The 22,138-nt window shown below is 43.9% G+C and overlaps 1 protein-coding gene across 2 annotated transcripts in view; it reads right to left on the minus strand.

Annotated features, from left to right (window-relative positions):
• The window catches only part of FGL1 (fibrinogen like 1), a 49,616-nt gene extending 27,814 nt beyond the window's left edge, over window positions 1–21,802 (minus strand). Inside the window, exons 1-3 of one of the 2 annotated variants that reach the window (XM_019526573.1) lie at window positions 21,588–21,802; window positions 19,515–19,575; window positions 10,947–11,022 (exon numbers count right to left, since the gene is read on the minus strand). In XM_019526573.1, coding sequence (XP_019382118.1) covers window positions 10,947–11,012 — 66 coding nt within the window. In that variant the 5' untranslated portion in view covers window positions 11,013–11,022; window positions 19,515–19,575; window positions 21,588–21,802. The remainder of the gene's footprint in view (window positions 1–10,946; window positions 11,023–19,514; window positions 19,576–21,587) is intronic. The other variant, XM_019526574.1, reaches the window with a different exon arrangement.
• Between the last annotated feature and the right edge of the window lie 336 nt (window positions 21,803–22,138).

Here is a 22,138-nt window from a genome sequence, read left to right on the forward strand (position 1 = left end):
GTCAGGGCGGCTAGGATCTGGAACCAACTTCCAAGAGAAGTGGTGCTGGCTACCCTGGGGGTCTTTAAGAGGAGGTTAGATGTACACCTTGCTGGGGTTGTTTGACCCCAGTACTCTTTCCTGCCATGGCAGGGGGTCGGACTAGATGATCTACTAAGGTCCCTTCTGACCCTAGAAACTATGAAACTATGAATATGAACCAAGGTGTATAAATATGAAAAAAAACTAATGTTCACTGCTGCTCCCTGGGTTGTTGGTTTTTTGGGAGCTTGCCCAAAGTTGTCTCCATTCTGAATAAAGCTGTTGTCAAGCAATGTGTGCCGGTATTTGCTCCCTGTTTGCTCCCTGAGCAACTGGATCCCAAGCAATTGGATTGTCATCTTCCTAGTTGTTGGGTGCTACATGGAGTCGGGGTCTAACATGCTACAGAAAGACGAAATAGCTGCCTTTCTTTTTCTGTTGTTATTACACACTTCTCACAGAGCCTTGAAATGTTAATCTAATACTATATTTAAATTAAGGAATGCCTACAACTTTGAGAACAAATACTATTGCATGGAGTTGAGATCATCAGCTCCCAAGGTCAAAATTGAAAGGCAAAAACCATGGCAAAAATAAAACAAAGCAGAAATGGTTCCACTTGCAGTGGGATGCCACCACACTTTCAGTAGCTTGTAGAAAAATGTGGATTCTGCAGTTTTTCGTGGTTTTCCATGGTGAATGGAAAACTAGGATCCCTGTTAATGAGTAAAGATGTTCACATACATAACCTTTCCTAGGATTGGGCTTACATAATACATAACCTGTCTGCTAATAGTAACTAGCTTGTATATCTTAGTTATTAAAAAACATTTGGACTGTTCATTTTCAGAGGTTTCCTACTACTTTTAGGCCAAATTTTCAACCTGGCCTCTAATTTTCTAATTAGAGTACTGTTTGTGTACTTTTTGCTGTTTTAGCAACTCGTTGATAGTGACAGAATTTGCTCATGATGTGATGATATAACCACAACTGCACCTGGAAAATTTTAGAAAGTCAAGGAAATTTGACACGTAGAGCCATATCTTCACAACTCCATGGACAGAACTACATTTATTTATACCAGCTGAGGATTTGGTCCTTGACATTTAACTATACTTAGAGGCATACCTAAATCGTGGCAAGGCAAAGGTTTTTTGCAGTCCACTCACAGCATGGAATGCTGATTTCATGGGCATTTTGCAGAGGCCCTGCCCCTCAGGGCTAATTGGCAGAGAGGCCTGGAGAGGAAGAGGGATGTAGGGGTGGCCATAATCTTGATGGCTGGCTGCCCTTCATGCCATCCTGCCCCTCAGTGCTAAGAGGCCTCAGCAGGGGAGGAGAGATGAGGGTGCAACTGCTATCTTGTCTGCTGCCATTCGTGCTGCCCCACCAGCCCCGGCACCTTCCCCTCCCAGCAGTCACAGGGTGGCCATCATAGAGGACATTCCAGTTTTCTGCTACTGTGTCCTCTGTCCTTTACTGATATGAAACCTGACACCTTTATGTCCTGTATTTTTCTCTTCAAGAGAAAAATACAGGACATAAAGGCATCCAGTTTCATATTGATAGAGGACAGAGGACAATTGGACTGTCCTCTATTATGGCCACCCTAGGCAGCAAGGACCGCTTCTTTTTATGGTGACAGACTTACCTGATCGAGCTCCATGTTCAGGGGCTTGAGAACCTCAATCCTGACTGGTGGAGCCAATCCACCAATCAGAAACAAGCTGGGGGAAAGTGGGCATCACGCCTTTCCCAAAGGGATGGAGAAGCTCCCTGACCAGACTGTGGACTGCAGCATGGCAGGTCTGCCAGACTTTAGGGGTGGAACCCCCAAAGTGTATAAAAGGAGAGTGTGCTCAGCATGCTAGGGGAGAGATGTGGCAAGGGACAGCGAGGAGAGAGGATCTCTGGAGACAACCGTCCTTGGGACCCCACCTGAGCCTCAACAGTACACGGATCGGTGCACGGTGCTTAGGCTCTAGAAGTTGCTCGAGGCAGCTTGAGCCTGTGAATCCAGCAAGTGCTTGGGTAAGCGGCACGTGGATCAGTGTACAGAAAGCCAGCCCTAGGAGCAGCTTGAGGCTGCTTGGGCCCCTGGTGCACAGGTCGGCATACAGAGAGCTGGCCCTGGGAGCAACTGAACGCTGCTCGGGCCCCACACAGCAAGCAGGTTGGCACATGGAGACCTGTCCCTGGGAGCAGCTCGAGGCTGTTCAAGTTAGTCCCGACTCTAGGCCAAGTAACCAGAGCCCTGCAGTGTGACTCCACATTAAACTAAAAGAGCCCCTGTGGCCAGAGCAGGGCCTGGGAAAGGGAAGGACCCCTGGTGTGAGGCCAGGGAACCAGAGCCAGTAAAGGCTCAGTTCCCATGGAAGCACCTGGGGTGCCCAGTGCAGGGTACTAGGCCATCAAGAGGAGCCGGAGGTGCTGCTGGAGCCTTGGCTGCTTCAGAGCCAGAGTGGGGGTTGCTGGAGAAGTAGGTCCCATAGGGGAGGTGGGCTTGGGAGAGGAGGGTCTGCAGCCTCCACCCTTCGCCATTGTGGGAGGGGGTGTGTCCACATCCCAGGGCCCTAAAGGGGAGGTGCTCCAAGGAACACCCCATGGGGTGCTGAGTGCACCCCATATTCTGTGATTGATGCTGCTTCATATTGTAGAGGTTAAGATAGTTATGGGTACTCCTTAAGGGGGTTTATATGGGTTTACCTGTCTTCATTACCTATATATGTTTACTGCCTATTATTGGAATATTGCATTGCTACCTCAACTTACCTGGGTTTATCTAAGTTGATGCTTATAGGTGTTTATTATGTTGATGCCTTGACTTACCTATTCCCTAGTGTTCATGTTCATTTTGTGCAAGGGAGTTAATTATTGCCTAGGCTGTGAATCACCTGGTTTATATTTTGTAGTTCCGCAAAGTGGTGCAATGTGTTGATTGCAAGTTTTTGTATATGGTGTCCCATACTAATTCTACTGTAAATATTTAATGTCTCTTATTCATATTTATTTTGTGTAGCAATAAATTTGTATATAGTTAAGCATTTTGTCTTAGCCTGGCTCTATACTGGCTCTAAACTGTTCCCAGGCAAGAGGCCCCTCTTATAGCACTCTTGCCTGACTACCCCATCCCTTCTACTTGCAGACAGGGCACACCCCTGGGTGTACTCGGGCTACATTATTAAGGGTTTTATTCGTTGATTTTTCAGCTTTTGTGGACAATCCCAAATTTCGTGGTTTCTGCAAAATCCACAAAACTGTGAATTAGGCAGTCCCTAACTACACTGCATCTATATTACATTTCTATAACTTTCAAATAGTTAATAGATAGTGAATATTGTAATATTGTAATTTATGTATGTCATCTTGGGAACTCTAGTAATTTTACTTGCTATTATACTACAACACTATTTAGTACCATTGATTTAGATGTACCTCCTCTATGTCAGTAAGAAGAGAGTAAGACTAATACTTAATTTTATTTCAATGTGACACTTTGTAATGTTCTCCTCTGCAAAAATCTTGAAAATGTCTTTCCATAATGGTATTGTACTTTTCTATTCAATGAATATAGAGGTCCTCCAGTACATCTCTGTGTGACACAGACTAACATGGTTCTGTTTGGTTGTACTTGTTGATGAATCAGTCAGTGATATCAGCACAGCTCTGAAAACAGACTAGGTTAACTGAAATAAACAGTACAAATAAAAAGCTAAAAATCAGGATACTAACATGTGATTTTCCCCTTCTCCCAGTAATATTGTGGATCTAGTTAAAAAGCAGAGGAATGTCTAATACAAAAAACATGTGTGTAAACTGGGTCATGATTACGTCCTATTATTTACGGTAAAACTCAAGGCTACCGCAGGATGTCAGGCTTTGCTTTTTCACTCCAGAGAATGCAGTTTCCTTTGTTGACCAACTTACAATAGGAGATGGACTACAGGCAAAAATAAATATTAGATATTTGTAAGTGAGAGATAAAGAATGATTTAAAATAAGTTTTTAGCATGATATTTTTAAATAACATTGTCATTTGCTCTTAATGTACTAGGTTTCCTTAGGTAAGTATGTATTGCTTCTGACCTGTTGACTCTCCTGAATATATGTCTTCATTCTGAATATTTGTGTTGCATCTCTGCCTTTTTTTCTAATTTAATTCATACTCATTTGTACTCTGATGGATGACATCCTGGAACATGTGGCAGGATCAGCTAGTTTGTTAGTAGCCTATTCCAGAGGGGAGGGTTCGTTACCTCTGCTGCGCCTGCCACTGAGAGGCAGCTTTGAAAATTCCAAATAGGACTTTGGGCCAGATTCAGTTATGGTCCTAGCTCCATACCATCTGGCTGCTCGAGAGAGAATGGGCAAAAGGGCCAAATTCTAAAACTCAGGAAAAGATGCACAAAATCCCTGCTGTGGCCTGGCAACACCCAGAAATGCATTTTACTTCAACAATACTTCACTGCAAATCTTTTCCAGATGTGACCAACAGCACAAGATGGTCAGCATAAGCAGTCGGGCTGCACATCTGGTACAGCCAAAGGCAAGAAAAAAATACCCAAAAACAGGCATAAGGACACATATTTCATGTAAACAGAGTTACATCTGGGTGTATGTAGAAGGGACTGCTTGTTAAATTTCCACAAATACTGAACATAGGCACAATGCCATGAAGGAGAGGATGCCTTTATAGCTGGGATGGGAAAGGAAAAGAAGAGGAGACCTTTATAGCAGGATCATCCAACATTTTTAAGACTGATTCTAGGATATAATTTTCGAGTAAATGCTAATGGCCAGACCATGATCATGCACCTAGCTATGAGTAAGTAATGATAAAGAAGCTACGACTCTGTGACATAGGTTATAGATCCATCAGCATTACATCTGTGTTGTATTGTAAATAATAGTTTGTAGCAAATTTACCCAGATGGCCATGTGGTGCTATTGCTCATTTTCCTGAATCTGCCAGATGACTCTTGACAGAAGCAGCTTCTTTAAAGATTCCAGGACCAACCATAGATTTTTCATATACTAATATTACCACCCTGATGTCAATAAAGCCTTCTAGTTAGTGTGCCTCTTGAGCAAACTCTTTTCTTCTCTTCCAATCATCATCAAATCTGTATGACACCATATAACACTTTGTCAACTATTTTGATCAGTAAGTCTTTGGGGAGCTTACTTGCACCACTGCTCTATGTAGGCTGTTAATCTACTGTGAAGCCTAGCAGCTACCTGCTCTCCTCCCCAATGCCATACTGAATTATGACAGGTACTGGGGATAAAGAACAAATTGTAGGAAAGGGAATTTAAAAAAAGCAAAATGTAGGTGAATGCTGGAAAGAGTGAATGGTAGAGATGAGAGTAAGGTAGGGAAGAGGAAGGGATTAGGCATTACACAGGAACTTGACAGAGGCATACACAGGAACTCTGGATTCATTTTTCACAGTCTTATGGGACCTAGGATAAGCCAATTAATTTCTCTGTGCTTTAGATCTTCATATGAAATTTGTATATAATCCTGTACCATTTATATATAAATAGATCCTGCACTCAGGTGTCTTATTGCACATGCATAGTGTTCAAAACAGTAGGGAATCCATCCTGATTATGTGCTCCACTGCAATAAAAATAAGGGATAATTGCTAAGGAGAAAGGAGAAAAGAAAGATAAAAGGAAAGTAAGAAAAATGAAAAGTGAAGGCGATTTAAAAATATTTTTATTTTTAATACGTTCTCCAACTATTGCAAAATTTTTCAGCAGTTCAAATGTAAGCTCAATTTTTCAACATCCTTTCTGATTTTTATTTTTGGATATGCATTCATCTATCAAACTTTTGAGCTGATGTCTCTTTAAGAGATCATGTTATAATAACATCATCCCAAATAAATACTTATTTTTTTATTCACTGAAGACCGGATGGGGGAGTGAGAACAAAAAATCAGTGACTGCTGGGCACATAAATGATTAGAAAAAACCCAGCAGGGGCCTATCTTCATTCTAGTACCTAGCACCTTTAAAAATCTGGCCTCAACCTACCCAATTCTCACAGAAGCTTTTGTTGGATTCAAACAGTGTTGGGAAAAATTAAACTGTGTTGGGAAAATTGTTACCTTAGTTGTCTCTGATACAGCTGGGGACGGTCCTGCTTTGACCAGGGGGTTGAACTAGATGATCTCCTAAGGTCCTTTCCAACCCTAATTTTCTATGAGTCTATGATTCTAATCTGTTTATGTACACAGGTGTATTATAATAGTACACACCTGAAAGTTTACACTATAGGATAGCTCATGCTGGTCAACTGATCCCAGATTGCAGAATTCATACAAATGCCCTTTAAGAGGAAACACATGTGTCGGGTCAGAGAAAGGTTACTTCTTCCTCACAGCATAGTTATGCTTTTGAGTATGTTTACTATCCCATTTGATGTAATAGATGCTCAAGTATTTTAAAACCCTACTAAAGAGAGTTTACTAAAAATGAAATGCTCTGAAATATTCATGGTTCCTCTGTTGGCTCTACAGTAACAAAGCACAAAATAATACTTTTTCAAAATAATACTTCTAAACACTCCTGAGATAAAGGCTAAATTTGTCACAATGGAAATCTGAGGTACAGGGTTAAGTGACTTGCCCAGGACTAACTGGTTCAGATCTTTATATTTAGATTGAGAGATTCAAATCTTACACTAGTGGGAGAGAGTAGTGGACATATGACACAAACCTCAACATTGGGATAACTTCATACAATCTGATGGAGAATCATAGAAGAAAGGCTCAGGGACAGTATCCCACAGTAGTCATCTGCAAAGAGCTTACTACCCATTCTCTAACGGCATACTGGTGAGGCACAGTAAAGCTGCTGACAGATGCTAAGGCAGTTACGTGACTGGGATTTGAAGAATTTTATGCACCGTTCCCCAAGTCACGTTGCTTGCCATGCCATGCCAGAGCCTCCCCAATGTCAGGCTTGTGGTGCTCCATACGGTACAGTGGAGGAGCTCCCCCATTTCCTGCTGCATGTGCCAGACTAAAGGAGTGCCAGGTGCAAACAGGAGGTGGAGGGACTCTCTCATCCCCAGTTTCATTTACCTATTTAAGAGGTGCTTTGCATGTACAGCTGGGAATGGGAGAGCTCCCATATCTCCCACTGCTTGCGCTGGACACCCCTTTAAAGGGCCACATGTAGCAGGGAATGGGGAAAGCCCTCTCATCCTCAGCTCTGTGTGTTGCATACCTCTTTAAATGTGCACATGCAACTGGGAATGGGGGAAGTGCACTTGTTCAAAACTGCACATCCTCTGAAAGAGGTGCCCTGGTGTCCCAAATCTGAGACCCAAGGATGCTTTTGGGGATAGAGCAGTGTGACAACCAAGTTTGGTACTTGGAACTGCTCCCAGCCCAATCCCACCAAATGGGCAGGGAGCAGCTTTGTCCCAGACCCTGAGTGTCTCATACCAGATACCAACATTCAGATAAATGTCAGGATCTGTCACTGCACAATGCCAGTCCTATTCTGGACCCAGAACTATGCCCAGATAAATCCAGATAATCAGACAGAAGGGCTGTGTCCCAGACCTTAGAGCTGCCCCATGCTCTGAGACTTTCTGGGATCCAGCACTTTAAAGAGCCTTGCCTGAGGGGGATGAAGGGCAAAGTTCTTTAAGGTTCTGGGTCCAGCAAGCCTGATGCTGACAATCAGCGACTGTCAGCATTGGGACTTTGACAGCCCCGAATTAGGTTCCTGGGACAACTGGGATCACTGTCAGCGTTGGGACGATGAAGCATGCCATACATTCAATTTATGGAGCCATAGAAAACAGCCAAAAAAATTTCCACATTTTTGTGGAATATCTTTGTGGCTGGTTTGCCATTTTATGGTGCCATAAATTCAATGAACATGTGATATGTTGCTAGTTATGCATGATTAACATGGTAATTGGTCCCTAAATGCAATGTGTGCCAGAGGCCATAGCTGCCTACTGTTTGAACAAGACTGGGATAGCTGCACATCTAGAAAATTCATATACAAAACCAATGTAAGGTACACTAGGATATGTGTTTATCTGTCTATGACCTTTCTTCCTTACCTTAATTAAGCTTTCTAAAAAATTAGTACTAATTAGAGGTTAACATTGTTACTATTATCTTGATGATATAATGGGGATAAAAAGTAACTTGAATCTGAACTTAAACAGATGGGTGTCTGTAACAGGGAATCCTTACTCTGTTTCTTGGGTGGTGGGGGCTACAGGGCCAGAAGAACCAGTAAGGGCTCTTTGAGGGAAGGGCTTTTATGACTCAGGCAAAGGCAGCTGGCAGAGCCAGGACTAACAAGCAGCCCCTGTGCTCAGGCCAGCTAATAGGCCAGGTTGGCCAGAAGGGGCAGGGCCCAGGTAATCAATAGGCTTGCCCTCAGGCAGAAGGGGTAGTGAGACCTGCCAGGGACAAGGTGCCAGCCACAGGAGTGCCCGAGGGGCACATGTGGTTTTGGGAGCTCTGCCAGGGTTCAGGACTCAATGCAATGCCACAGCCAGCGAAGCAAACAAAACTCTGGCTTGTATCTACCGATGCATCTCAAGCAAGACCCAGGAAGTCATCTTCCCACTTTACTTGGCCTTGGTGAGACCACAGCTGGAATACTGTGTCCAGTTCTGGGCTCTGTAATTCAAAAGGATGTAGAGAAGCTTGAGAGAGTCCAGAGGAGAGCCACGTGAATGATTAGAGGACAAGAGAGCAGACCTTATGAAGAGAGGCTGAGAGACATGGGACTCTTCAGCCTGGAAAAGCGTAGGGTTGGGGTGACTTGGTGGCAGCCTATAAGTACATAAGGGGCATGCCTCAGGATCTGGGAGAACAACTGTTCACCAGGGCACCCCATAGGAAGATAAAGTCCAATAGTCACAAACTCCTGGAAGACTGTTTTAGGCTGGACATAAGGAAAAACTTCCTTACTGTCCGAGTCCCCAGGGCCTGGAATAGATTTCCCCCAGAGGTGGTGCAAGTTGGATGCCTATCTTGCTGGGATCATTTGACCCCTGCTGATTTCCTGCCCTTTGGGCAGGGGCCTGGACCCAATGATCTTGCGAGGTCCCTGCCAGCCCTAGTGTCTATGTAATCTATGAAGTCTACTGGAGTGTTCTAATTAGAACAACAAAGCCAAAAAAATATTTTTTCACTTCTATATTGTCTTTCAAAGGAATATTTGCATGCTATAGGCCCCTTCTATATGTTATAGGTATTGCTCAATTACCTGGTTAATTACACAATTACCTTAAGACTAACTACATGTGCAAATACTTATCACACAACAAGTGTGATGGCTTCACCATCATATGCATTCAGTGTCCCCACATTCCAAAAGGTCGGCAAATGAGCTTTAGTTAAATGAGCTTTAGTTAAAGCACCCCACCCCTGCCATTTTGAAGTATAGGGTGCTGAATACATGAAACACTGTGGGCGTTTTAATTAGAGTGGCTCCCAAGAGCTGTTATAATTAAAATACCCTCCATCCTCCGAGAGCACATGTATAGACATCCTTTGTTTTAAGTTTCAGCAGGTACAGGTATACAATTATACTGCATATTTTAAAATATCTTTGATGTAAGTGTCCTACACTAGCTCTTCTGGTGGATACCAGTGTCTATGAAAGATTATTAACAGTGTTGGACAGCTGGAACCGTATAATAAGGATCAGAGTGCCCAGAAAAAGATACAGTAACATTCTTCTGTTTAAGCATGAAAAGTACTAACATCTCTTCTTGAGCTCTAACCAAGTCATGCAAAGTTTTGTTAATGAACAGAAATAAACACAGTTTTCACATCTGGAATTCAAGACATTTGGAATTCACTTTTGGGAACAGGCTAGTTCTGTAACATTAAGGTAGGTCATTCTGGCAATCTGTCACTACAGTTTTATAAATAATAATTCCTCTAAAAGCACTGAACTTTCATCAGTGTGAAGTGGCAAACCTGGCACTGGGTTTCAAGAATCTATGGTGACAGCAAACTTCATTTTCTTTTCTTTAGTTTATAGTGAATCAACATACAAACATCCTGATACTGTAATAGTCAGAGAAATGCTATTTTGATAGCAACTCTGTCTGTGAATAAATGTGTCACTGATTAAAACCAGACTGAACATAACCTGTTATGTCTGCTTTAAGAATACAGTTGTTAATGCTGTGCATTTAGAACAAGTATTTAACAGCTGCTGACAGTTCTAGTCCTGGACATATGCTCTTATATTTAATCCAGCTGCTGCTATTAATGTGCATATATGTCCTATAATTTATTTCATCATTTTGAGAACTATTCAGTAACTCAAGTCTTTCCAGAAAATGTTTTACTATACATTAGCTTAAAGGGTGTTTATGAGAAGTTAAAGGTTTTTCCATTCAAGTGTTCATTTTTATTTTCCCGTTTTTGAGGACTGTAATACGATTAAATGTTACACATTCTTGAACTGATGAAAACTCTGGGAAGAATTTAAGAACACTGTCAATATAATTACTGCAAAGTTAGCTACAACCCCAATAAATAATATTAAAAAGCAGACAATGGGCTTCATGCTAATGACTTCACCGTACTGTGCTCACATAGAAATTAATCAAACCTAAGTTTTCTTCCTTCACTGGATTTAATTTTCACTCATGTCCTTGTTCCTTTGTTTTACCCAAACCTGGGAATGGAAACATCAGAATATGTAACAATGTCCTTTCTTATGGTAGTTCTAGCCCAACCATTAACAGTACTTACTGAAACACTACTGTTAATTTATTTCTCATTTTGTGTTTGTGCATTCCATGTCTCTTCCCCAAGGTAATACTTTGCAGTTGTCTTCACTAAATTTCATCTTGCTAATCAGACTAGTTCTTCAATTTATCATAATCATTCTGAATACAAGTGATAAGTAACACTTACCGAAGTGTCAATGCCCATAATCAACCCATTTGCAAGGATAAAAGTAAACAATATCAGTATCTTCATTCTGAGGAAACTACAAAAGAGAGTAACAAATTAGATCAGGATTCATTACAAAAATAATAATTTACATATACAAATGGTCATATTTGCTCCTTAAAAATCCTCAGAGTATTATTTGAATATATTTAAAACAAGGGGATTAATTTAGGAAAATAAAAAAATGAAGAGGACAGAATAATGTTTTCCCTTTTCAGACCACTTCTGATAGATTTCCAACATTCATTTGAATGGGTAATGAAAATATATTTGTATATTTTAAGAGAATGTTATGTAAAGGCTATGAAATCACATAATTATAAACATGGTAAGAAAAGAAAACATAACTTCTCCATTCAAATCCTTTAAAATTACATAATTTTTCTCTCTAACTTTGGTTGAATCAGAATCAGGTTCAATGTTTGGTCCTTTCGAAATTGTGAAATATGGATAATATCAAGGGTGGGAAACATTTGGCTCTTGTATACACTGATGTAAGTGCACCATGAATTTGACCTGGTATTCTGGGACTACAGAAGATGACAGATATTAAATGATCCACACAGGAAAGAAAGGAGGATAACTGGGTTTCTTCCTCAGAATTGTATTCAGAAATATGTAGACTTGACTCCCTGCTTTATAGATCAGGAGTTTGTCTAATGGCTTGTCTAATGGAGTTAGATATACTGGTTTTAAACAAAGTTTAAAAACTGATTTAAATTAAACTAATGTAAATCACTGTGTTCACATTTTTATTTTGGTTTAAGAATGACTTGTTTTGCTTTGTTTTAAATGAAATCCTGGTGCAAACTAAAACAGCCTTTTGCACTGGTCTGACTAAATCAGTTAAAAAGAATGTAAGTTAAACCCATACAAGTTTGTGGTTAGACAAAACCTGAAAACAGAAAGAGATTAATGCTCCCATTTCAGCAAAGTACTTCAATATGTGCTTAAAAGATCACTGCCTCTGTGGAAAATTCCACTCAATTTCTATATGTGTGAATATGAAATGCCAATGGAAGCTGGGCAGATTCTTTTTTTTAAATTCTTCATATTGTACAAAAATAACCAGTGTGCACTTGGAAAGTATGTTTTTCAGTCCCTTAAAATTCAGCCAAATTAAATCTCACCTTTGAAAGCCACATTCAGGCACATACCAAATTTCAGGTTTCCATTGTTTAAATCTCAAACACTTGATACATTAAAAAATGACAAGTATGTCTTATTTAGCCAGAAAACTGCATTTTTCTCACTCTGAATTCCCACATGCTTCAAAACTGCATGTCCATTGCTGGTGCATCTTGCAAACATTATTCTCAGGCAGAGTAAGTGCATCAACTTTGTGGAAACTGAAAATGTCTAATAGATACGTAAAATGAATGTATTCCCATTCATTTTAATGGTCACTGACCAATTATCTTTGGGAGAATTTGAATTTGATTTGAAAAAAAAAATTACTCACATTTTATATTAAGGATACATTTATAGGTAATGTATAATGGGTAAATAAATTATAAAAAATGTTTTAATAAAGGATCACAGGAAAGTAGGGCTGGAAGAGACCTCAGGAGGACCTCTAGTCCAGCCTCCCTCTCAAGGCAGGATCACTTCTGTTTAAACCATCCAAGGCAAGTGTTTGTCTTTGAACCTGCTGTAGAAAATTTCAAGGGATGGAGATTCCACAGCTTCTCTAGGTAGCCTGTTCCCATACTAGACCATCCTCACAATCAGAAAGTTTATTCTAATCTCCAGCCTAAATTTCCTCTGCTGCAGCTTGAATCAACTGCTCCTAGTGCAGTCCGCTATAGCCACAGATAAAAGGCTATCTCTATACTCTTTATAATCACCCTTCAGGTTTATGAAGGCTGTTATCAAATCCCCACTCAGGTTTCTCTTCTTGTCGGGCACATCCACACATGCAAGCACATGTGCTTGCAGCAGCTCAAATAGAATTAGTGCAAATCTGAGCTGGAGCTTTTTGCCTCCACGCATGTGCTTAGACATGCACTTTGTTGTGGAGCAAATTGTGCCACTTCAGGCAAAATTACCCTGCCTGGCTCCTCCCGGATCTGCAGCCAGGGGGAGCTAGAGCCTGGGGTCAGCACCTGACCTGGTCCCATCAGAACAAAAAGCTGCCCTAGCAAGCAGCTTAGGGCTACTCACTCTCAGGAGCTTCTGGGAGGAAGCTGGCCATGCCCCTTCCTGTCCCAGGTTGCTGTAAGCTTGGTCTCAGGAGCTTCTGGGGAGAAGATGGCCAGGCCCTTTCCTGCCTCTGGCTACTGTTAGCTGCTGGCTTGGTCTCAGAGCTTTTGGGAGTGGGTGAGCTGCACCCCTTCCTGCCTTGGGATGCTGCTGCTTCCCCCCCCCAGAAGGGGGGGTCCTCTGCTGCATGCTGATGCCCCCCCTCAGGGAGGGGCCCACTGCATTGCACTGCACCCCAGCACCGCACCCCAGCTTCTGCACCCCTGTTCCAGCCTGCTGCCAAGCCGCAGTTGGGGGACAGCCTGGGGAGGGAGCCTGCACTGCCTGTGGCCCCCTCCCCCACCATCACTGCTGGAGCCTAAAGGTACCTTGCCTGCCCCAGCTGCCTTGGCAGGGCACCCCAACCTTCACTTCCACTTTTACCAGAAGCACACCTTGAGTGGCTGAACTGGATGGCTCCCACCACCACTACTGTTGCTGCCATTGTTTCTGCTGCTGCCCCCTCTCAGGAGAGAGGGAGATTCCCTCCTGCACCACCTGACACCACACCTGCACTGGATTACTTCCTAGTTGAGTGACTGCTCCTGCCTTCCCCCACAGCTACCTCACTGCATTTGATCCTGATTTATCTTCCTGCCTACTTCTCTGCTGCTAAGCATCTGGCTGGAGGCCCAAGGGGCTTCTGGACAGATCTTCCACAAACAAAGCCCCTCCACTGCTCCAGCCATCCTTTACATCTGCCTCAGCAGCCTTCCCTGTGTGTTTCTACCCTTGTGTGGTAAGGCCTGTGGTTCACTCCCCCTGACTTGGGGTTTGCTGTGTAGCTGAGTAAGCCAGCTCAAGCTTCCCCAGCCCTTGTGTGTGTGTGTTCCCTCCCCCACATTCTCAAAGTATAGGCCTCCCAGTTTTTTTCCTGTGGGGAAGTAGCTCAATGAGCTTCAACCCCCTTCCTCCCTATCCCCCTTTCCCCCCACAATTGAAGCCTACCCCTACTAGATTCACCAGCCCCATGGGATATTTTGTTTTTCTTTATCGTCTTTCCTGCCCTCATGTGAAACAATGGTAGGGCAGGAAACTTCTGAGGGGCCATCTGCCCCCCCCCACCAGAGCTTTCTGCAGCCCCCACTATGGGGGTGGATCCAGCCAAGCCCTCAAGGGAATGCATGCCCCTGCAGCCTCCACCTTGGAGGCAGAGTCCAACCAACCTCCTCTGGGGGTGGAGAAGCCTGCAACCTCCACTGCAGGGGCAGATGGGACTCGGGTAGGGAGTCAACAGGGCCAGGGAGTCTCCCCTGGCCAGGACCCCCCCCCCCGGAGGGGTTCTCAAGCCCCGTCTCTCATCATTGGGGGACCAAGGGCAAGGGCAGTGAGAAGGACTCCTCTTCAGCCTCCTTGACAGCTGGGAGTGGGAAGGGCAAGGACCCTGACCCCAAGCCTAGACTACCAGCGCCTGAGGGGATCAGGTACATTACACCAGCCAGCACACCCACTCAGACTGTCCTTGGCCCTAGCTCTGGCCCCACCAATGTGGCCTCCTGGGGGGGAACCTCAGCTATGCACAGGCAGCTGCGGGGAGACCCAAAGCCAGGGGGCCCTGGACCCTCCACTGCCAGCCTTTCCAGCTCAGGGACTGGGGCCCCCTTTCCTGCACTCACCTGCAGGCATGGGGTGAAGTGCCAACTGCCTAAGCAGGAGAACTTGCAACTCTGAGACCTGGGTGCAGGCCCTGGCTCAGGTAGTGGGGGCCCCCAAGATCATGGCAGCCTTCCACTTTCATGGCAAGGGGGTCATTTTCCTTGCCTCGGAGGCTGCTGCACAAAAAGCGGTGGAGATGCGGCTCATGGTGGAGGGTCAGTACATCCCCTTCGAGCCTCTAGAAGAGCTGGGGACCAGGGTGGTCCTCTGGTCCATCCCTCCCTATATCCCCAGTTGGGCCCTGCTCCCCAAGCTCCAAACCCTGGGGAAAGTTATCTCCCCAGTGGTGGGCCTCTCACTAGGAGGCCAAGACCCCAGCCTCCGCCATGTGCATTCTTTCTGTTGCCAGGTCATGATCCAGCTGGCAGTGGGACTGCGACTGGAGGCTGAGGGGTGCCTGGCATTTTTTTATCAGGGGGCCCTGGTGAAGATTTTCTATACACTGGGGGACCTGCAGTGCTTCCGGTGTCATGCCTTGGGGCACTTGCATCATAAGTGCCCTACGGGCCAGGCAGGAAGGGCATCTGTGGGTCCCACTAAAAAGAGGGGTACCCCTACCACCAGCACCCCACCCCCCTCAGGTCCCCCTGGCACCCCTGCTACAACTACAAGACCCCCCCATGAACTCAAGGGACCCTGCCCCCCAATCAAATTTAGCAGAGTCCCAGGCAGCAGCAACTGGGGGGAGAGAGGGAGCAGGTCCCCCCACCCCTGGTCATACCCCTGTCTTGGCTGCCCCACCAGCCCCCAACCCTCACCGTCTCTTGCTGGAACCTGTCCACCTGAGGACAACCACATGGCTGAGTGGGTGCAGGTCCTGTCTGGGCATAAAGGCAAGAGGAAGGCTTGGGCACAGCTGGAACCCTCTGACATGGGGGACTCCTCTACCTTTCCCAAGACCACCACACAGGGGGAAGGAAGGGCCCAGCCTCCAGGGGCCTCTCCAGCTGTGCCTGACACCCCACCCCCAGGAAAGATCAAACTAGTGATCCCCATAGAGGAGGTTTTGGGGCTGCTAGATAGTCCCAAACAGAAGCCCATGGAGGAAGTCCCTCATTCTGCTGACCAGGGCCTACTCCCTGAAACCACAGGCACTGAGGCCTACCCAATGGAAGGCCTGGCAGAAGAGCCTCCTCCCTCTTTTGATCTGGGGGATACTGAGGCCCTGGGGCTCACCCCTGTGAGTCCTGAGGGAGGAGGTCCCCTTTCCCAGGACCCTGAGCAGATGCTGGAGTCACTCCAGTGCCTGGCAGCTCTCTTCCCTCCCCCTCCCAGCAAAACCTTAACTCCAGCCTGCCCCATAGTCCCGCACCAGAGTGGGTTGCGGTAGGATCCCCTAATCAACAGGCCGATCTTGTCGGGGACCCTGCACAGAACCCCTGGGGCTCCAGCTCTACCTCACCATCTTGTGAAGGAGCCCCACCCCCACCCCTGTCCCAGGGGGCTGCAGAGCTCTCCCAATCCCAACCAGAGTCTGGGGTCTTAGGGGACTGGGGGTTCAGAATGTGTCTAAGGAGTCCTCTGAGCCCCGGGACCAGGAAGGGGATCCCCATGACCTAAGGAACTGGTGTCCCGTGTCCCTCTTCTGCATGGACTACAAGGTGGAAGTGAAGGCCATCTTGCTGTGCCTGTGGTCTGTGCTGATGGTCGTGATCCATTCCGACCAGACGTATACAGTGCCCAGACATTCCATCTTCGACAACCTGTACCTGGTTTGGGACCTCCTGGAGCTAGCACGCCAGGAGGGCCTGTCTTTCACCCTCCTGTCCCTGGCCCAGGAGAAGGCGTTTGACAGTGGATCATGGGTACCTCACAAGCACACTGTGGGCCTTTGGCTTTGGGCCCTGCTTTGTGTGGGCTCTTCAGGTGCTGTACACATCTGCAGAATGTTTGGTCATGCTCAACTGGACCCTGACAGAGCCCATCCCATTCAGAAGAGGGGTGCGTCAAGGCTGCCTGCTGTCAGGCCAGCTGTACTCCTTGGCCCTGGAGCCCGTCCTCATTCTCCTGCGGAAGCAGGTGGTGGGGTTGATGCTTTGGGAGCCAGCGGTGCAGCTGGTCCTGTCAGTATATGCTGATGACTTACTCCTCATGGTCCAGGACTTGGGTGAGCCGGTGCAGGTGGAGGACTGCCAGGCATTGTACTCGGTGGCCTCCTCTGCCTAGGTTAACTGGGTCAGAAGCTTTGGCCTGGTGGTGGCTGACTGGTGGCAGGTGGTCTCATTCTCATCCGTGCTCCACGGGATCCACTGGATCATGGGCTTGCTGCTCTACTTGGGGGTCTACCTGTCCCCCACAGACCCCTCCCTGCTGGAGAACTGTCACCAGCTGGAGGCAAGGGTGGTGGAGCAGCTCCAGGCATGGCCAGGGCTCCTGGGATGTCTCTGCCTGCATGGAAGAGCGCTGGTGCTGAACCAGCTGGTCCTGTCCATGCTCTGGCACTGCTTATACACCCTGCCTATGCCCTCTGAGATCCTGGCAGGACTCCAGAGATGGGCACTGGAGCTATTCTGGCTGGGACAGCACTGGGTTGCTGCAGAGATTGAGCCTCCACTTGCGGCCTCAGAACCAGGTCTTGGCATTCTTTCATCCACTGTTATCCAATTGCACAATCCAATCTATATATAACCATGGTTTATAGCCATTTGTAACAGCTACAACTGAAGTGCTAATGATAAACTATAGTACTTACCCCGTTAAATATTTATATCATCTATTAATAACTAATTAAGCCTTCACAAACTATTCATGAATATTTTTAACATAGTGTGACCTAAAAATCTAAACCTAGATACACTCTGCCATACATTTTCTGAAACAATCTTATATTGTTCAGGTTATCCAATTTTCTAGGTAGAATATTACCTGTCTATAAATTTTCTGAATCCAAAAATCTAGCTGAACTGTGAAGAGCCAGATTCTGCTCTCTTACACCAATTCAGCCCTATACATTTTAGGTTTAATGACAGTAAAATGTAGACAAACAGCCTGTCATGGAACACTGATATGAATCTGGGAGTTTTGATCATGATCAACATTAGGTACTTTTACTTACTTAAGGTCATTCTGGTGTTGTAGTTATTATAATTTTGAAAATAGCTGTTGTCACTTGGTTTTGCAGTGGATTTCTGTCCATTGTGGAATATGAGTGACTGAAGAGCTCAATCCTATTTCTCTCTGTGACCCTAAATGGCAGTTTTCCAACCATATACCTGACCTTTTTGGCACTTATGCACAATTTGCATTTCTTTTATCCAGATAATATGGACAGTAGTTTGCATGACAGGCTCTGCCATGGCTAGGCAACATGCAACCATATACATGTGTATAACAGATTTGCATAAGTCATAAAATTCTACCTAGTAAAAACCCATGACTAGCTGGAGTTGGATGCTGGAGAAGCAGGAGGGGATAGACAAGAGGGGGGAGGGGAGGAGGATCCTTCCATGTTTTAGCCTCAACAGTTAAGTGGTTAGGGCACTCAAAGAAGTGGGAGACTTAGGTTCTAGGCCAGAATGACACTTACAAGGCTGGAAAACTACCATTTAGGTATATAAATGGTAATAGAATTCTGTCATAAGAGTATACTGGGTACAGTCAACCTGCACTTAACTTACAGTTTCTAGTTCCAGATCTCAGTTGTGTTCCTTATGTCCTTTATGTCATGACTAGGATATGATGACCATAAGGCAGGGGCTATTATTCTTATTGAATAATTCATATCCATCTCATATGTATAACTGAAGGGGCTTTATTTTCAGAAGCAACATATATATAATAAAATTTGCATACATTAAGTTATGTATTAATACTTAAATTAACTGCATTACATGTATTATTTAAAAAGTGCTTTACCAACAGTAACTATGTTCCTGGATAGATTAGTAGAATGGACAGGCCAAATTTATTATTTACAATAAGAAGCACTGTTTTTCTTTGGCAGGAAATAAAACTTGCAACAACAGCTCCTAAAAATCTGTTTTTAGCAATCAGTCTTTGAGAAACGAAGTGTTTTCATCCTATTTTGCAAGATAGCAAAAATTAAAGGTGTGTACTTCTTTAGATAAATTCAAACTCCTCCAGGGAGAATGTTTCCAAAGTCTACTAATCTCTTTATGCAGATAAACTCCTCATTTTTTTCTTATATAAAACTTGTTAATCAGAAATGTGAAGTAAAGCAATTCATTAAATGAATTGGGAAGTCTGGAAAGAGACTATTATAGCTAATGAATTTTCAAGTATAAAGCAGCAAACAAGTGTCTTCATTCTAATAAAACCACCTGTTGTTACAGAAAACTCAGTCACAACACAGCTGACATCAATTTCATGATTTTTTTGGTTTGTTTTTTTTGTTGCTAACTTCACTGAACCCAAAGAGATTAAATGTGGTGAGAAATGTTTAAGACTCTTCTTTATAATGCAGATATCTGGCAGTAAAGCAAGCAGAAAGTGTACAGATGGCAGCCCTTCACATGAAAATATTTACCTTAAATTATGGATTTTACAGATTGAGTATCATCAGCATACCGTATATCATGATTTACTCATGGCCATCAGAGATAAGCACACTTAATGCATGTTATTCTAATCTGAAGGCGCAATTCCATACCACTCTAGCCAAAAAAGGATTACCTTTAGATGTAATTGTTTTACAGCTTATGGCCAGCTCTTGAGAAGCTCTGCTATTTCATTCCTAGGAAAGTAATGGTATCCATACAGTAGTGAAAACTTATTCAAAATGTGCGCTCTTTGTGAAATATCTTATAGCTATAGGAAGCTCTCTTTGAACAGTCTTCCTTATGATCATTACACATGCAATTTCTAAAAATCCCAATGTATTCAAATTCCTGCCAGCATTTAGGTCTTCTTCAAAGTCCTTCAATGACTGTCTGTCAAACAGACATTATGCCTTGACTTTAATAAGGCTTTTGATATGGTCTCCCACAAAATTCTTACAAGCAAGCTAAAGAAGTATTTGTTGGATGAATGAACTGTAAGGTGGATAGAAAACTGGCTGGATCATCAGGCTCAAAGGGTAATCAAGTGGAATGCCTCAGGGGTCAGTCCCAGGGTTGGTTTTGTTCAATATCACCAATCTGGAGGATGGGATGGAGTGCACCCTCAGTAAATTTGCAGATTACAGCAAGCTGGTTGGAGAAGTAACTATACTGGAGGGTAGGACTAGGATTCAGAGTGACCTCAAAAGTTGGAGGATTGGACCAAAAGAAATCTCATCAAGTTCAAAAAGGTCAAGTACCAATCTTGCACTTCAGATGGAACAATCCTATGCACCAGTACAGACTGGGGACAGGCTGGCTAAGCAGCAGTTCTGTGGAAAAGGACCTGGGGGTTACAGTGGACAATAAGCTGGATAGGAACCAACATTGTGCCCTTGTTGCAAAGAAGGCTAACAGCATACTGGGCTTCAGTCGTACAGGTGTTGCTAGCAGATTGAGGGAAGTGATTAGTTTCTTCTATTTGGCACTGTTGAGGCCATACCTGGATTACTGTGTCGGGTTTTAAGCCCCCACCACAGAAAGGATGTGGACAGATTGAAAAGTGTCAAGCAGAGGGCAATGCAAATGGTTAGAGGGCTGGGGCACATGACTTCTGAGGAGAGGCTGAGGGAACTGAGCTTATTTAGTCTGAAGAAGAGAAGACTGAGGAGGGATTTATAACAGACTTCAACTACGTGAAGGGTGGTTCCAAAGAGGATGGAGCTAGACAGTTCTCAGTGGTGGCAGATGACAGAACAAGGAGCAACCGTCTCAAGTTGCAGCAAGCGAAGTTTAAGTTAGATATTAGGAAGAACTCTCTCACTAAAAGGGTAGTAAAGCACTGGAAAAGGTTATCCAGGGAGGTTGTGGAATCTCCATCCTTGGAGGTTTTTAAGACCCAGCTAGACAAAGCCATGGCTGGGATGATATAGTTGGATATACTCTTGCTTTGGGCAGGGGTTTGAGCTAGATGACATCCTGAGGTCCCTTCCAAACCTAATTTTCTATGATATTAAAACATTACAAAATTAAAAAAAAAAATGTACAGTTAAAATATTAGACCATCTTGTACCTTACGCAGGATACTAATAAAAAAAGTGATATCTCCTGCCAAAAATGTAAGTTGGTTGATTTAAAAAACCTTTAAAAAGATTTTTTTTGCCTTTTAGGTGGTGCTAAATGCTATCATCAAAGCATTACATCACTTTTAATTAGGCAGTAATAGCTATGGTAATCTACACGTAATTCTTTTCTGAAGGGTAATCATTATTGATTCTAACCAGTTTTAAGGCCTGAAAAATAGCCTAGTTCATTTGCCAGTGCATTCGAATACATTCTGAACTAAATATCTTAGTTTGTGTTTATGAGTCTGGGAGAATATGTGGGAAAAGAAATTACCAGAATGGCACTACCAGGGAGAAGAGGAGGAGATGGAGAGATATAGTGGAAAGGGACATGAGAGAGGAGTTGGAAGAAAAAAGATATGCATGACCGAAGCCAGTGGAGAGCCAGGATCCACAACAGCAACTCTGTTTAGATGGGAAGAGCAAGGAAAGAAGAATAACTACATATTTTAGCAAAATACTTGGATCCATTCTTAAACAACACAGATATCACTGTTACAATTTTATGGGTTTCAAAATTATTTCTATTCAAGGCTTTAGAAAGCCCCCCCAAATACCTCCTTCCAAATGCTTGAAATGTTTACCTTTACCCTCTGGGCAGAACTGACAGTTGTTAAATCGTCTTAGCTGAAGCAAAGAATTCCAGTCTTCCCAGAGCAAGATTGTTTTTGCTATTAAATTCTGGAGCGTTGAGGGTTATGTTTGCTATGACTCAGCGAGTAGGAATGTTACCAAGGAGTTGCAGTTATCAGGGCTGTAACTAAACGGAAACTTAAGAAAGAAAATTATATAGTATAAGTTGTTATCTAAGTTGTTGTCTAACATTACTCTAGAAAATTCAAAATAAATAATACATTCCCTTCTACAGCTCTAATTCAGAAAATCATGCCCCTTCAGAACAGCATTTTAGCAAACGCTTAAGTATTTTCCTGGATCTGAGTCTAAGTTTGTTAGGCTTTAGGACCAACAAGCATAGGTAACTTGATTGATTATTGAAACACATTCACAGGATGAAGCTAGTGTTACATGGTAGCACTGATAGAATAAAACATCTGCAAGACCACACTAACAAAGAAAGCATTGTAGACAGAGTCAAAAGGGCTAAAAACAAGAGAACCATGTTTGATTCAAGCCA

Source organism: Gavialis gangeticus, unplaced genomic scaffold, assembly GCF_001723915.1.
Source record: "Gavialis gangeticus isolate Ggan-Ray unplaced genomic scaffold, GavGan_comp1, whole genome shotgun sequence".
NCBI lineage: Eukaryota > Metazoa > Chordata > Crocodylia > Gavialidae > Gavialis > Gavialis gangeticus.